This window comes from Nyctibius grandis, chromosome 2 (assembly GCF_013368605.1).
Source record: "Nyctibius grandis isolate bNycGra1 chromosome 2, bNycGra1.pri, whole genome shotgun sequence".
In the NCBI taxonomy this organism is placed as follows: domain Eukaryota; kingdom Metazoa; phylum Chordata; class Aves; order Nyctibiiformes; family Nyctibiidae; genus Nyctibius; species Nyctibius grandis.
Genome location: NC_090659.1, coordinates 66,440,867 through 66,454,252, shown reverse-complemented (window position 1 = coordinate 66,454,252; position 13,386 = coordinate 66,440,867). Strand labels below are relative to the sequence as shown.

The 13,386-nt window shown below is 43.4% G+C and overlaps 1 protein-coding gene across 1 annotated transcript; it reads right to left on the bottom strand.

The window, feature by feature from the left end:
* Positions 1 to 11,085: 11,085 nt before the first annotated feature.
* On the bottom strand, positions 11,086 to 12,129 carry LOC137660573 (2-oxoglutarate receptor 1-like). The gene has a single exon (XM_068395472.1). The coding sequence runs from the start codon at positions 12,127 to 12,129 to the stop codon at positions 11,155 to 11,157; it is 975 nt and encodes a 324-aa protein (XP_068251573.1). The 3' UTR covers positions 11,086 to 11,154.
* Positions 12,130 to 13,386: the final 1,257 nt, after the last annotated feature.

The following is a 13,386-nucleotide window of genomic DNA, read 5'->3' as shown; positions in this document are numbered from 1 at the left end:
TGGGAACAGCCAGGCTCCCTGTCTTGCACTGAGGCTTTGTGCATCTTTTCCGCTCCAGTAGGAGCTAATTTGGATAAGGTATATAAACGGCAGCTTATCTTAAGCATTGCATAGATGGTGATTGTATCTTAGGGCTGGCTTCTTTCACAACACTGGTGGAGGACGGTTTCTGTAGACCGTTGCTGTAGTGTCTCACTTTGATATTGTCAACCATAGACATCATCCATCACCTCTGCACTGAGATGAGTGCAGGACACTGCCTCTAGGCTTGGGGAGGAACAGGGAATCAGAGGTTAGTTGGTTGTTTCTCAGCCCCAGCTCCTGGAGTCAGGTGAATTTTGAGGGACTGGGGTGGGGTTGCCCTCTAGCCACTGCAGAGAGTGCCACAGCTCACGCTTCAGCCCAAAGGTTCAGGTCAGAAGAGCCAAATTTGTACTGTTACCAACGGTGCCCAACACCTCAAAAAGAGCCTGCAGTGAACAAAACTCCATTTTGTGAGGTTGCAGATCACTGAAATACTAATTAAAACTACAACTGATTAAAATAAAAAATCAATATTGCCCCTTTCGGTATACCTAGATACTCATTCCTGGTTTGAGCACGCAGACTTGATTCTGGTCTCCTTTTTCCTTCGGCTACTTAAATGTTCAGGCTTACTAAGCCCTGACAACTCTTAAGTCCTGTTAGGGTTGATATGAAAAAGTATTCAATAAATGTATTGTCTTTACTGTTTTGTCATAATTTAATAGTGTTTATCAGAATTATCAAACTGAAAAGTCTTACTGGCTGAAAAAGCTCCATGTTAAAATTCTTACCTACGTAATATACATGGAGATATTTACCAGAATCCCATTTCTGTAAAGTAGTTAACTAAATCTCACTGAGAGTGGGACTAAAACCAGGTTTAAATATGAGCTGTCTTCCATATTTACATCAGTGTAGTTGTAGCCTCTGTTTAGACCACAGGTTTTCTTGTCTGGGCAGTATCATGCTGCTCACTCATACTTACCTGAGTGTTTGAGTCCATACGAGTGAATCCAATATCAGTTTGTCCTGTGTTTATTGTGACTCTTTTGGTCAACCCCCAAGTTCAGTTTCTTACCAAAAGAAGAGCCATTTGATCTCTCTGTTGCAGTAGTGTAAGCAAGCCTGGCCGTGGTACTCCGGTGTTGTGCCGGAGGGAGTCTGCATGCCCAGGCACCAGGTCTGCTGTTGACTTTATCTTCTGCTGGTGGCTCATTAGTACTTTTCAGATGAGCAGTAGTCTCCCAAATGCTTGGCTAAGAATGCTTTAGAAGATTTTTTTTTTTAAATAAAATCAAGCAATTAGTCCAGGAGCTAATTAAATTTAGCATTTGGTTTTCTAGGGTAGCACATTAATCATGAATTTGAAGATAGGATTCATTTATCTCCTCTTGGTGACAAATCCACGTAACTGTTGTGCAATTCTGGGGGTAGACGCAAGTGTTTATTTAAATAATAGTCACGGATAGAAGATATGTACATTAATTATCCTATGACAGTTGCAGCCATATTTAACAAAACATTTCTCCACCCAGAATAAGGTAAATAAACTCTTTTCCTCCGAGAGGTGCTTTTGGCACAGTACTTTCCACATGCCTGAGAAGCACATCTGATAACCATTGCCACTGGTGATTGCAAAGCATGTGTGAGAAACAAGTCCTGGTGAAGCTGTTGAAAGGGATGAAAGAAGATATTGGCACTAGCTGGGAGCTGTCATGGATCGGTATTCATCACTGCTCTGGTCCTTTTTCCATTGACCTTGCCATAGAGTCAGTAGTTATACTCAAATATGCTGTCTCAGTGGTGAGGCAAGGGGTGGCAGTGGTAGCCCTAGTCATCTCCAGTGCCGTTAGTCTGCATCAGAAAACCCTCTATCAGACAAGTGAGGGTGACAACCACTTGGTAATATTTAAAAACATACATACTTTGTGACAAATGACCACTGCCTCAGAAATGAAAGCTGAATAATAAGTAAATCTTCATCTTAAAATAGAAGTAAAAGGGATCACATGGGTATGCAAGCAAATGATGAAGGTAAACCTGAAAATAAGGGGCTCCAGGGAAAAAGAAGGTGTTCCCGGTGCATGACTTTTGGGAGGAAGGGAGAGGTGAAGAAGCTGGTAGGGAGCTGGCCGGTGGCTCTCACAGCAGCTGGGAATGGCAGGGAGACACTGAAGACCCTGTCCACCTGCATGGACTGTGAGTTATGCCTGTTTGCAAGACATACTCAGGCTGAAGTGGCCTTGTATTCATCAGACTGAGTCCAAGGTCTGGGCTTTTGGTATGTTTTGAGGGTGATGTAGTCACCACCAGCTTAGCTTCCCTGTATGTATAATACACTGGAACAGGTTGCCCAAAGAAGTTATGGATGCCCCATCCCTGGAAGTGTTCAAGGTCAGGTTGGATGGGACTTTGAGCAACCTGATCTAGTGAAAGATGTTGGACTAGATGATCTTTGAAGGTGACTTCCAACCCAAACCATTCTATGATTCCCCAATAGTGTCTGCATGCAGATGTGTAACCTGCGGATGACCAGGTGCCTGGAAATGAGACTCCATAGGTGCTTCATGCTAGCTGGCTTAGGAGGAAACAAATCCCTTCAGACATGCCTGTCTCCTTTCATGAACTAGAGAGAGGACCAAGTGGGTGAGCTCAGACCATGCGTCAGAGCTCTGGATGGATAAAGAGAGGGCCCTTCCTCCCCCAGCCTTCAAAGGTACCTGCTTTTCTCCTCTGGGGAATGGAGAGACTTAACGTTTTGGCCACTGATTTTCCACTCTCTGAGCTATAGGCACATGTTAGGTCCCATCCTGAGCAGATGGATTTCTGTGTGTGGTTGCAATGAACCCCACAACCTGCTGGGCTGGATTGCAGAGGGGTCTCTCCAGCCTGTGATCTCGCAGGAGTCCCCAGGGTGGAGGAAAAGCACAATTCCCTTCGGGAAACAACACTGTAAGCAAGATGGGATAATTTATCAGAATAACCTGTATTTATGAGCCCTTTTGATTGCCTGAATAAATTTAGATTATGAAGAGCTAGGGCAGATTATTTGAAAACGGATCCTGTGAGTAGATAAGGGGGTCTCTAATCTCCTCCTAATTTGTTGCTGTGATTGGTAGGCATGCCTCTGTAAATTTTGAAGGACAAATGTAATGTCAAATGGACATTGTAAAAACAGCTGGATAAACAAGACACGGTGAAGGCTTCATGACATGAGGAACAAGTCACATACACCCCTCCAGCTCTCTCTTTTTTCTTGCAAAGTTTGTTTAAGCCATTATGTTGCTTATTCTTGTGTAAATGGAGGACATTTTTATATCGTATCCTTTGATGTGGGGATTGCTTGTGTGCACTTGAGACAAATTTTCAGCTGTGTTAGTTTTTAACTACACGTGTAGCTTAGATTTTACTAGGTATTAGGAATGAGCGTTAATGCTTGTCAGTTCAGGAGCAGGTTCCACAGGCTGTGAAGATATCTCTCCAGCAGCTGTCATCCTGCAAGCTGCCACTCATTTTAATCTCCGTGTCACCTATATTTCTCAAGCACTTGGCAGTCCCTCAATTTTGCTGCCGAAAATTACGTGCTTCAGAAGTTTAATGAAGAACTTTAATAGTTTAGTTACAGTACAGGCAGGAATCTCCCATAAATTGTACATCTGAATTTCCTTAATATTTTTTTAATGCCCCATTTAGGGTGTCAGTCACAGCATGTCCCATCTCAGAGCTATGGCAAATTAAAGGGGTCTAATGAAAAATCCTTTTTGGACAAGCTTCTCTAAGGGCTGTTCAGAAAAGTTCTCCAATAACTCAGAAAGTTTGGAGAGGTACAGAGCAGTGACACTTCAATTGTGCACGAAGAGGGCTTGGGCATAAGCAACCCCTCTGAACAGCTTCTTGTGCTCTTAACCCTGTGTGTGCACGTGTGTGTGTGTGCCTGCACCTATGTTAACACACTGGAGTCTTTCTCTTCTTCCCTTGTGATGTCTCCCTGCCTGTTTATTTTATTTATTTTTTGCTCATAACTTTTCATACTTTTTTTGAATCCTGTAAGCTCATTTTTTTTTCCTTGTAACTCACTAGGCTCTTTCTTTTTAGCTCTAGAAAGGGCTCTTCTCATCCTTCCCAGTTCCCTTCTTGCTACTTTCTGATGCCCAAAGCCAAATCCTAGCACATTTCCCTTCCTTGGCTTGCCCTACACTCCCCCACGCAGCGGGGTCCCATCAACACCTGGCTCACACAAGTGAATCAACCCCTTAATTGGGGTGTATTCCCCCATGGGTGTGTGCAGGGAGGGTGGGATGCTCCCTGAGGACTGGACATGGGGGCAGAGCCTGGGGCATCCCAGCTCCCACGTACTATGTATTTGAGCTGTGTCTTGTCCTTAAAGGTTTTTACACTTATTTCTATTTCTTCACAATTCCACGTGTTCTATTACATGTTCTCTCAATATATAGAGTACATACAGAGGATACATATAGGATATTCTATATTCTTCTTTTCTGAATAACTGTAGCCTCTCCTTTAGCAAGGCACGTGAATATAATCCAGACTTAAACTAGGTTACCTGAAGATAATGATGATCCAGAGGACATTGTAAAAATTCACTAAAGAGCCCTGCAGATATAGTTTAAAAAATTGACATAAAATCAAAACCTACACTTCTTTTTTTGCCAAACTTTTCATATAGAAATAACAATCAACCTACAGATGAGACACAGTGGACCAGGTCTCTCATGCCAAAGCCTAGGTGTTGAAGTCAGAAGTGTGGACACTGTTGACTCCCTGTGCAGGCAGTTCTAAGGCACAGTTCATCTGGCCCCCTTTGGGGGGAACAACTGGACCCTCCAAGCCGCCATTTCTCCCTGCTGACTATAAAAACACTCTGGACAGCTATCTCAGAGCTAGGCCTATATGTTATCTGGAGTTAGTTGAGGAAGTTTTACCCAGAATGACTGCTAAGAAAAAAAGAAAATTTAAAATAAAACAAAAAGGGATGACAGAGAGACACTTCTATTTTTTTCAAAGGAGAAAAAAACAGTTTCTTTGTAGTAAGTGAGGCAAAAATACTCACCTTAAGAGGGTGATACAGCTCAATGTAATGTAAGATAAATATTTAAAACAGGTCAGATAAGAATGTTCTTTGTATTCTAAGTATGTGAATAAGCCTAAACTGCTTGGACAGTGAGACACACTCAATTTTGCAGTGCAGAAATGACCAACGCAATCGTCTTGAAATATCACACCTTAACAGCGAAATTTACATCACAATTTACACCAGAATTTACACAAGCAAATACCCCAGACTTGAATAGCCTACCCCTGAATACACATCCAAATCCATTTTGGTACAGAACATTATCATTTGCCATACAGGCAAATACAGCTTGTTTCCATGGCACAAAAAAAGATGCTCAATAGCGAGGTGTTACCGACCTTAAATATAAATAAAGCAGCACACTTACAGACTAGTCTTTGAATCAGTAGTAAAACCTTATTAATTTGTCTACAGGAGACAATTATATCTGAAAAATTATGTTTATTTAACCCAGTATGTCACCACAAACTTTTGAAAACTGCTTCAGAATATTTTGTGCATTGCTTCAATTACTTTTGTAGCAATTGCTTTTTGTCCTGAAAAAGTGATTTCTGTTCAGCCAGCTTCTGTCCCCAGTGTCACGCTATTTTTATGCTACAGGAGAGAAAAGGAACAAGTAAAATATATATTCATATCCAAAGGAAGGGGCTTAAATACAACATAGCGCTGTTATTTTAAGAGAGTTATATTTTTGCATTAGGCACTGCTTCCGCGGGCCGTGTGTATCTGCATATGTGTGTTTATGGGTTTCTATACGCACAAATGATAAGTAGCTGCATCGTTTACATTTTTATGGCTGAAGCCCTTGATTGAATTTTCATAATGCCAAGAGGGCCCATTCGGGATTCAGGTCCTGCTGTGCAAATACTCACTAAGACATCTGTCCCAAAGAGCTTGTAACTCTAAGAGGATAAAATGTGTCAGGGGAAATAATTAGAGGGAGATAAAGTGACTCTCTCTGGTTAGATGGGAGGGTTGATCAGCTTCGGGACCAGAACAAGCATTCACACTTTCCCGGCACTGATTTATTGGTGAATCAGCAGCACTGACCCGGCTTTATGCCAGGCTCATAGCCAGATTGTCCCTCCCTTTTGTGCTGGTGGGTGGCAGGATGTCCCCAGCCTCGGCTGAGCTGCACAGTGATATTGATCCCTCCCAGAGAAGACCCCTCATGGCATAAGTCAGCCCTGGCTTTCTGAATGCACGCTTCCTAGGAATCATGCCTGAGACTCATGTAAGGAAAAGATTTTGCTGTTGTTGCACTTCTTTTTGAGGCAGGAAGGGGAAAGAAAATGTTTGCCTGCAACAGGCTTGTTTCTCCATCACACACAAAAGGAAGGGCAGGTATGAGGAGGACCTCGAACCCCTATGTCTGTCTCCAAGGGGTCATCGCTGTCAGCTGGGAGCCCCCAGGGGGTGGCAAGCTCTCACTCATCCCCACATGCCACCTTTCTTGGCTCTGCATGTCAGCCTCCAGCAATGGTCTCCCAAAACACTAGCATCTCCGTGCCCGAACTCCAGGCCCTCATCTCCAACACGCAGCCATAGCTGGGCAGGGAAGGAGGGAGGTCACCTTGAGAACTGGATGGAGGTAACGTGAAAAGTGAGGCTCAGGGACACCCCTAAACCCCCTGCTCTCTCTGGAGCCAATATGCCAGAGCCAGCCTGAAAATCAGGCACCTGCATTTGCTCAGGTTGAGGAGGTTTGGTTTGCACTGGTGATTCTTGCGGAAGTTTTCTACCTCTGCATTCATATTGGTTGTCTGCTCTGCTGGTTTTGGGACAAGCCAAACCACTGCTGCTGATGTACTCAGTTCAGCCCTGCTGTGGGTAGTGAGGGAGAAACACGGTGGTACAAATGCAGCCATTTGGCTTTTTCTGCTGCTCCTGCGTTTCCATATCTCTGGTGAGGAATCACCCAAGTGACCTGGTGACTGAGTTAAATGGACTGCTTTCTTAAGCTCGCTCAAGTCACTTTTGAAGAGCAGTGGGAACTATACCTTCTGTTGTGGTCGTGGTATGCAGTAATGAGTAGAAAACATGCAAACTGGTGTGATCGTCTGCTGTCCCTCCATTGGTGGATCTGGGTAAACTTCAGAAACCCCTAACACCCTCATTTCCTTCTACTATACAAACCCATGATTTATTTTGGCGTTGCCACCATCCTGGTGATGCTGGCTGAAGATGTCACAGGAGTTTGGGAAGGCTTTACATAACAGATTCAAAATTTCAATATAATTTGTGGCTAATGCCTGAACCCCTGTTTCATGCTCTCAGCCTGCTGCATGTGCTTTCTTGCAAGTTAAGTCATCCTTGTCTCTGTTTCTCAGGGTTTGCATATGCAAACCCATGAGCAGCCACTGATGTTAATGTTTGGGTAGGTGGTTTTATAAAGTGGAAATCTGCTGATGGATCTGTGGGGATATTCTACATAGCTATTTGCATTGGATTTGTACATATACAGAAAGAAAGGTTACTGGCAGTCACAGTTTTTAAATATAGTGCTTAAACAATGGCATGTGCAACTGAGGTTCAGGTTTACTCCTCAGGAATGGACACAGTTGGTAAATTGGGAGAAGCTGCTTCTCCTCCACCACTGCTGCATGACCAAAGAGCATTTTGTATGTCAATCCTCATATGGTTACGCTTCTAAACCAAATGTAACCAGCTTACTTGGTTTTGTGGGTTGCTATACAGTCTTTGTGTGCAGCACTTTCCCTCCCCACAGCTGTGCTGGGCGTGTGGACCCATATCTCCTGCTCCTTGTGGGGTCTGCAGAGGTATCCCAGAGCACAGGGTGCCAGAGCAAAAGAAAACAATATTAAGGAAGGAAAAGGGGGGTGGGGGTGGTGGCGGGGGAGGGCTCATTTTCATTCAGAGAAGAAGAGAATCTCATCAAAGTTGAGATTGGTTTTCCTCCCCTCCCCATTTCACTGTCCCTTATGTACTCCCACGCATGACACATGTACGGGTCTGTAGTAAGTCCAGGCTACCTGCCTAGGTGGGCTTGGACCGTCTGCTGGGCTCTTTAAGCATCCTAAAAATACAGATATTTCTGTCTCCTTAGAGATGGGGATCAAATGAGGAGCATATGTTGTACACCTGATGAAAGTGGTGTTTCTACGATGTACATGTTAAAAGTAGGACTCAGTCTGAGTTAATGAAACCTTTGTGTCTATATGCAGGAGAAGCTTAAAAGATAATGTAGCAGCCTGGTTCTGCTCAAAAAAAAAAACCTTGGTGGTTTGTTGATAGGATACCCTAAACTGAAAAAAACAGCTAAGATGCCATGTTCAGTATTGCTTTCTGATGGTGGTTCAGATGCGTCTGGTGGCTCAGGAGCAAGCGATTGTGAGCAGCACTCTAAGTGCGGTAGAGAAGGTGGTGCTACCCCTTGGAGACTAGCAAAACCAATGCAGCATGTGGGATGGGAGGCATTTTCTTTATATTTTTTGGATGTTTGCCTCATGTAGCATCTCTCTAGGTCTGCATTAGGTGAGCTTCCCTCTTCACCTAAAGAGCTCATCCACAATTTGAGGATGGCTAATGATCATGCTGCATTGTGCAGAAGTTTTAAAACTTGCCTTGACTAATACCCGGGGGGGGGATTAAAATCAAACAGGCTATTTCTGCAGGAAAATGGCTTCCTCCTCTGCTTTCTGCCAGAACTTTTCCTTCACAGCCCATCTTCTACCCTATCCTGGACAAATGCTGTTCTTCTTTTCCCCATCTTGCTCTTCCTATGTGAGGGATGGTTTCTTATCTCCTGTCATTCCCTCGACAAGCCTGTAGCTTGCTGTTGCCTGTTGTTCCCCCCTACCTGGCCCCGGGAGAGGCAGCGAATGGGCTCCCCTTGCCACAGAGGAGTCACAGGCTATCTGCCGGTCACTCAGGCATGTGCTTAATGGGAATGGTGGTCTGGTGATCTTGGTCTGGTGGTCACTTGAAGACCAGGCCATGCATAGAGGGACTGGGTAAGGAGAAGGGCCACATGAGAGCCTTGCAGCAGCATGTGTTACCTTTGATTAATGAACATTTCAGAGTGGAGAGCGAGCAAAAGTAATGAAACATGAAATAAGGCTGTTGTAATAAAGTATTGGAGAATTCACTCTGTGGTCATACTTTTGGGCTCTGAATACTATGTTGCTAATAGTTTTGTATTGCTGTTGGCTAGGGCACCTCAGCTGGTCCTGGGACCTCTCCAGATGCTATCTGCAAGTATTGGACTCACATTTTCCTGCTAGTCAGTTTTTTTTTTCCACATGAGACAGCCCTTATTCCCTGTCAGTTGTGTTATTACCCAAAGCTGTTCCTCACTTGGTGTGACCAAGCAGAGCTTCAATGAGTAAAGAAATGGGCAAAAATGACTTTGTATTGTCTATGGATTACGGAGAAGGACTTGGCAGTGCTGGTGGATGAAGAAAACATGAGCCAGCAACGTGCACTCTTGCAGCTGAGAAAGCCAATAGTCTCCTGGGCTGCATCAAAAGCAGCGCTGCCAGCAGGTCAAGGGAGGTGATTCTGCCCCTCTACTCTGCTCTCGTGAGACCCCATCTGAAGTACTGCATCCAGCTCTAGGGTCCTCAGTACAGGAGAGACATGGACCTGTTGGAGCAGTTCCAGAGGAGGGTCACAAAAATTATCAGAGAGATGGAACATCTCTCCTATGAAAACATGCTAAGAGAGCTGGGGTTAGTTAGCCTGGAGAAGAGGAGTCTCCAGGGAGACCTGATTGTGGCCTTTCAGTACTTAAAAGGGGCTTATAAGAAAGATACTTTTTAATAGGGACTGTAGCAATAGGACAAGAGTTAATGGTTTTAAACTAAAAGAGGGTAGATTCATACTTGATATAAGGAATAAATTTTTTGAGACGAGAGTGGTGAAACACAGGAACAGGGTGCCCAGAGAGGTGGTAGATGCCCCATCCCTGGAAAAATTCAAGGTCAGATTGGATGGGGCTCTGAGCAACCTGATCTAGTTGAAGATGTCCCTGCTCACTGCAGGGGGGTTGGACTAGATGACCTTTAAAGGTCCAACCCAAACCATTCCATGGTGCTATGATTCTATGGATCTGGCACATTTATGCATCCATTCACTTCTCACCTCTGGACTAAAATTAATCCAGAAATCACAGTTAGTAGTATGGAAAACCCTTACAGGAGTGGTCTTGTATCATTGCACCGTTAATCTTCAAGTGATCACTGAAGGCACTGAACAGGGTCTTATTGTATAAACCCCCCTTTTAGCCACCTCTGGAGAGTGATCCATCACACTAGATGCTGGACCTGGGCCTCAGCTGAGTAAAGGCAGGCATGAACATTTGGGTCTGTGTCCAATCTACTTACCTTTTATGGTCAACGGAGAGAAACAGGCACTTCTAGGTCATGATTCATCTTGTCCAAATGTAGGCATCAAGAATTAATTAAGTGAAAAAGACTCTAAAACTGCTTATTTCTCTCCACTATAACGGGAAATTATAAAGGGTGGACAAGGTGATTAGCTTATATGCATACATCTACCCTGTCAATGTCTCCAGGGAGGTGAAATGAACCTCCTACAGGTCTAAGACAGTTGTGATGAATTGCTCTCTGGAGGATCTTACCTCTTTCCATTGCTCAGGAAACAAGTCAAAGTCAGGCACCTAGCTTAGACTAGACACTTAACTTCTAAGTTACTAAAATTAAATTAAATTACTCCCACCCTGAATCTGTATATGCCACTAATAAGCAACTTTTTTTCTGGAACTGTTGGCCATTCTCCAAAAGAAGTATCAAGAATTCAGGAAGCAAATGCAGAGAAATTTCTGAGAAGTTTCACATTTAATTTTTTAGTATTTTATTTAAAGCTTTTTATTTTGAATTATAAGTTTTCTCTTTCGATGATCAGTTTGTAACTCCAAAACACAGATCAGATTAACTCTCCTTTGGCATTGGCAGAGTTAACCTGAGTACTCTGATGGCAGGGAGGTTGTGCCTGGCTTGTTGAGGGCAGGCTTGGACCCTTTCTCCATAACTCTTTGATGGCACCAATCTCTTCTACTTCAGATTCTTGTTTGTCCGAAACTTGAGGAGCGAGAGGATTGCCTGCTGGAAGTTGCCTCCTGTCACTACATAGAGCATTAAGTTTCCAAAAGTATTTAATGCTGCTAAAGGTTTAGCTATAATAAACATAAAAAGCATCGTGTTCTTCAAGTGGCAGCTAACTGGTCGTACTCGGAGCTCCAGCCGAATCCCCCGAAAGACATGGAAGGGGAGGAAACACACGTAGAAGACCACCAAGAGGACAATGGCGAGTCTGCGAGCCTTTTGTTTGTAGCAAGCTTGTGTGTGGGGCCCAGTGGCCAAGGTGTAAATAATGAACACGTAGCACAGAGTTACCATCAACAAGGGCAAGAAGAAGGCAAATATTGTCAGCAGCCAGTTGTACCACCGACTAGTGTCAAGGTCCTCAGCAGTAGCCAGGTCCGGGCAGATTGTCCTGTTCTGCATATGCCTCGTGGCAATCAAGATGCCCAAGGGGCTGATGGCTGCCAGGGAAATAATCCAAACTACTATGCAAGTCACCACTGCCCATCTCTGTTTTTGAACAAAAAAGTATTTAATTGGGTGGACAACTACAAAAAAGCGGAAGATGCTGAAGCAGCTAAGGAAGATAATACCGCTGTACATGTTGAAGTAGAAACAAAAGTGAATAAACTTGCACATGAAGTCTCCAAAAATCCAGTTATTTCCATTAGCAGAGTAGTGTATGAAGAAAGGAAGTGTAGCTATATATAATAAGTCAGTGATAGCCAGGTTTAACATAATGATGGTGCTGCTTTTCCAGGGCCTCATCTTGACAAAGTAAACAAAAATTGTCACAACGTTCCCTGGGAAGCACACCAGGATGATTAGGCCATAAAGGATGGAGAGATAGGATTTCACCTGTAAGAAATCTTCATCCTTGCAGCTTGTCAAAGGGTCTGCCTGGCCTGGCAGAGCAGTAAAATTGCCGGTGTGTTCAGATGCCATGTTTGCAGAAAACTTCTTAAAGCTTTACGAAAATAAGATGTTTAGTTTAAATTGATTTGTTAAGACAAACAAATTCAGTTAATTTTTTTGTCACTGGAGCAAATGCTGTATGTTTGACAAGGCATAGTAGAGGGAGGGAACAGGGGTTTGCTAACATACCCAACTCTGACCTAGATAATCCCACTCAAATGTTTAATTTCACCCTTCCCTCTCCTTTATGTTTAATTTTGATAATGATTAATTTTACTCTTGCTTTATTTAACCTCCTGCGTTGAGGAAGACAATTATTACTTATCTGCAAACCTTCAGGAGCAGGAAGCACACATTTAGAGATCTAGAGAGAGTTTGGGCTTAGATTTTGCAAAACTGTGAAATACAGAATCACAGAATCACAGAATCAATCAGGTTGGAAGAGACCTCTGGGATCATCGAGTCCAACCACTGCCCTGACACCACCATGTCAACTAGACCATGGCACTAAGTGCCATGTCCAGTCTCTTCCTAAACATGATGATAGGATGATAACTCTACCACCTCCCTGGGCAGCCCGTTCCAATGTCTAATGACCCTTTCTGAGAAGAAATGCTTCCTAATGTCTAACCTGAACCTCCCCTGGCGAAGGCGTCTTAGTCTTAGCCTTTCATAAAGCAGAACCGTACCCATATCCTATCTTCATTAAACTGAGTTCATTAATCAGTTTTTGGTGCTCCTGAAACCAGAGATGTTGTTCTGGTTTCATGAAAACCAAGAGATGTTAGGTTCAGATGCAGATCTCAAGACCTGATGCTGCCATAACCTGACAATCATGGCTAATTCCCTGAATATGATCTTATTTTCTTGCAGTCATCAGAGTATAAAACTAGTATAAATGATTTTTTTTAAAAAAATCAAGCTTCATAGTGGCATAAAACTGATTTAAATGATTGAAGACTGTTTCTCAAAGTGCAGAGGAAAGATGGAAAGCACAGATATTGAGTGAAAGCACTGATCTTGCTTCCCATTTTGTGTGAATTGGAGCTAGGTACACTTGTCTCTGAAATGGTTTCTCATCTGGCATAGCCAATTTGGATCTCTCCACAGTAAGTTCAAGACATAACCTTTCTTGGTAGTGTTTTAACCTGAAAGAACAATAACCAAGGATGAAAATCATATCACCTAACTTCGGATATCAGAAAGTTAGATGGTTAAAGGGGAGCCAGTCCTCCCAAGCCCCACTTTATCACCAAGGGAGAGAGGTAGGTTCCTCCAGGACATAAT

What these genes read in the sequence shown, in the direction of transcription:
- LOC137660573 (XM_068395472.1), bottom strand. Translation starts at nt 12,129, where the DNA reads ATGGCATCTGAACACACCGGCAATTTTACTGCTCTGCCAGGCCAGGCA.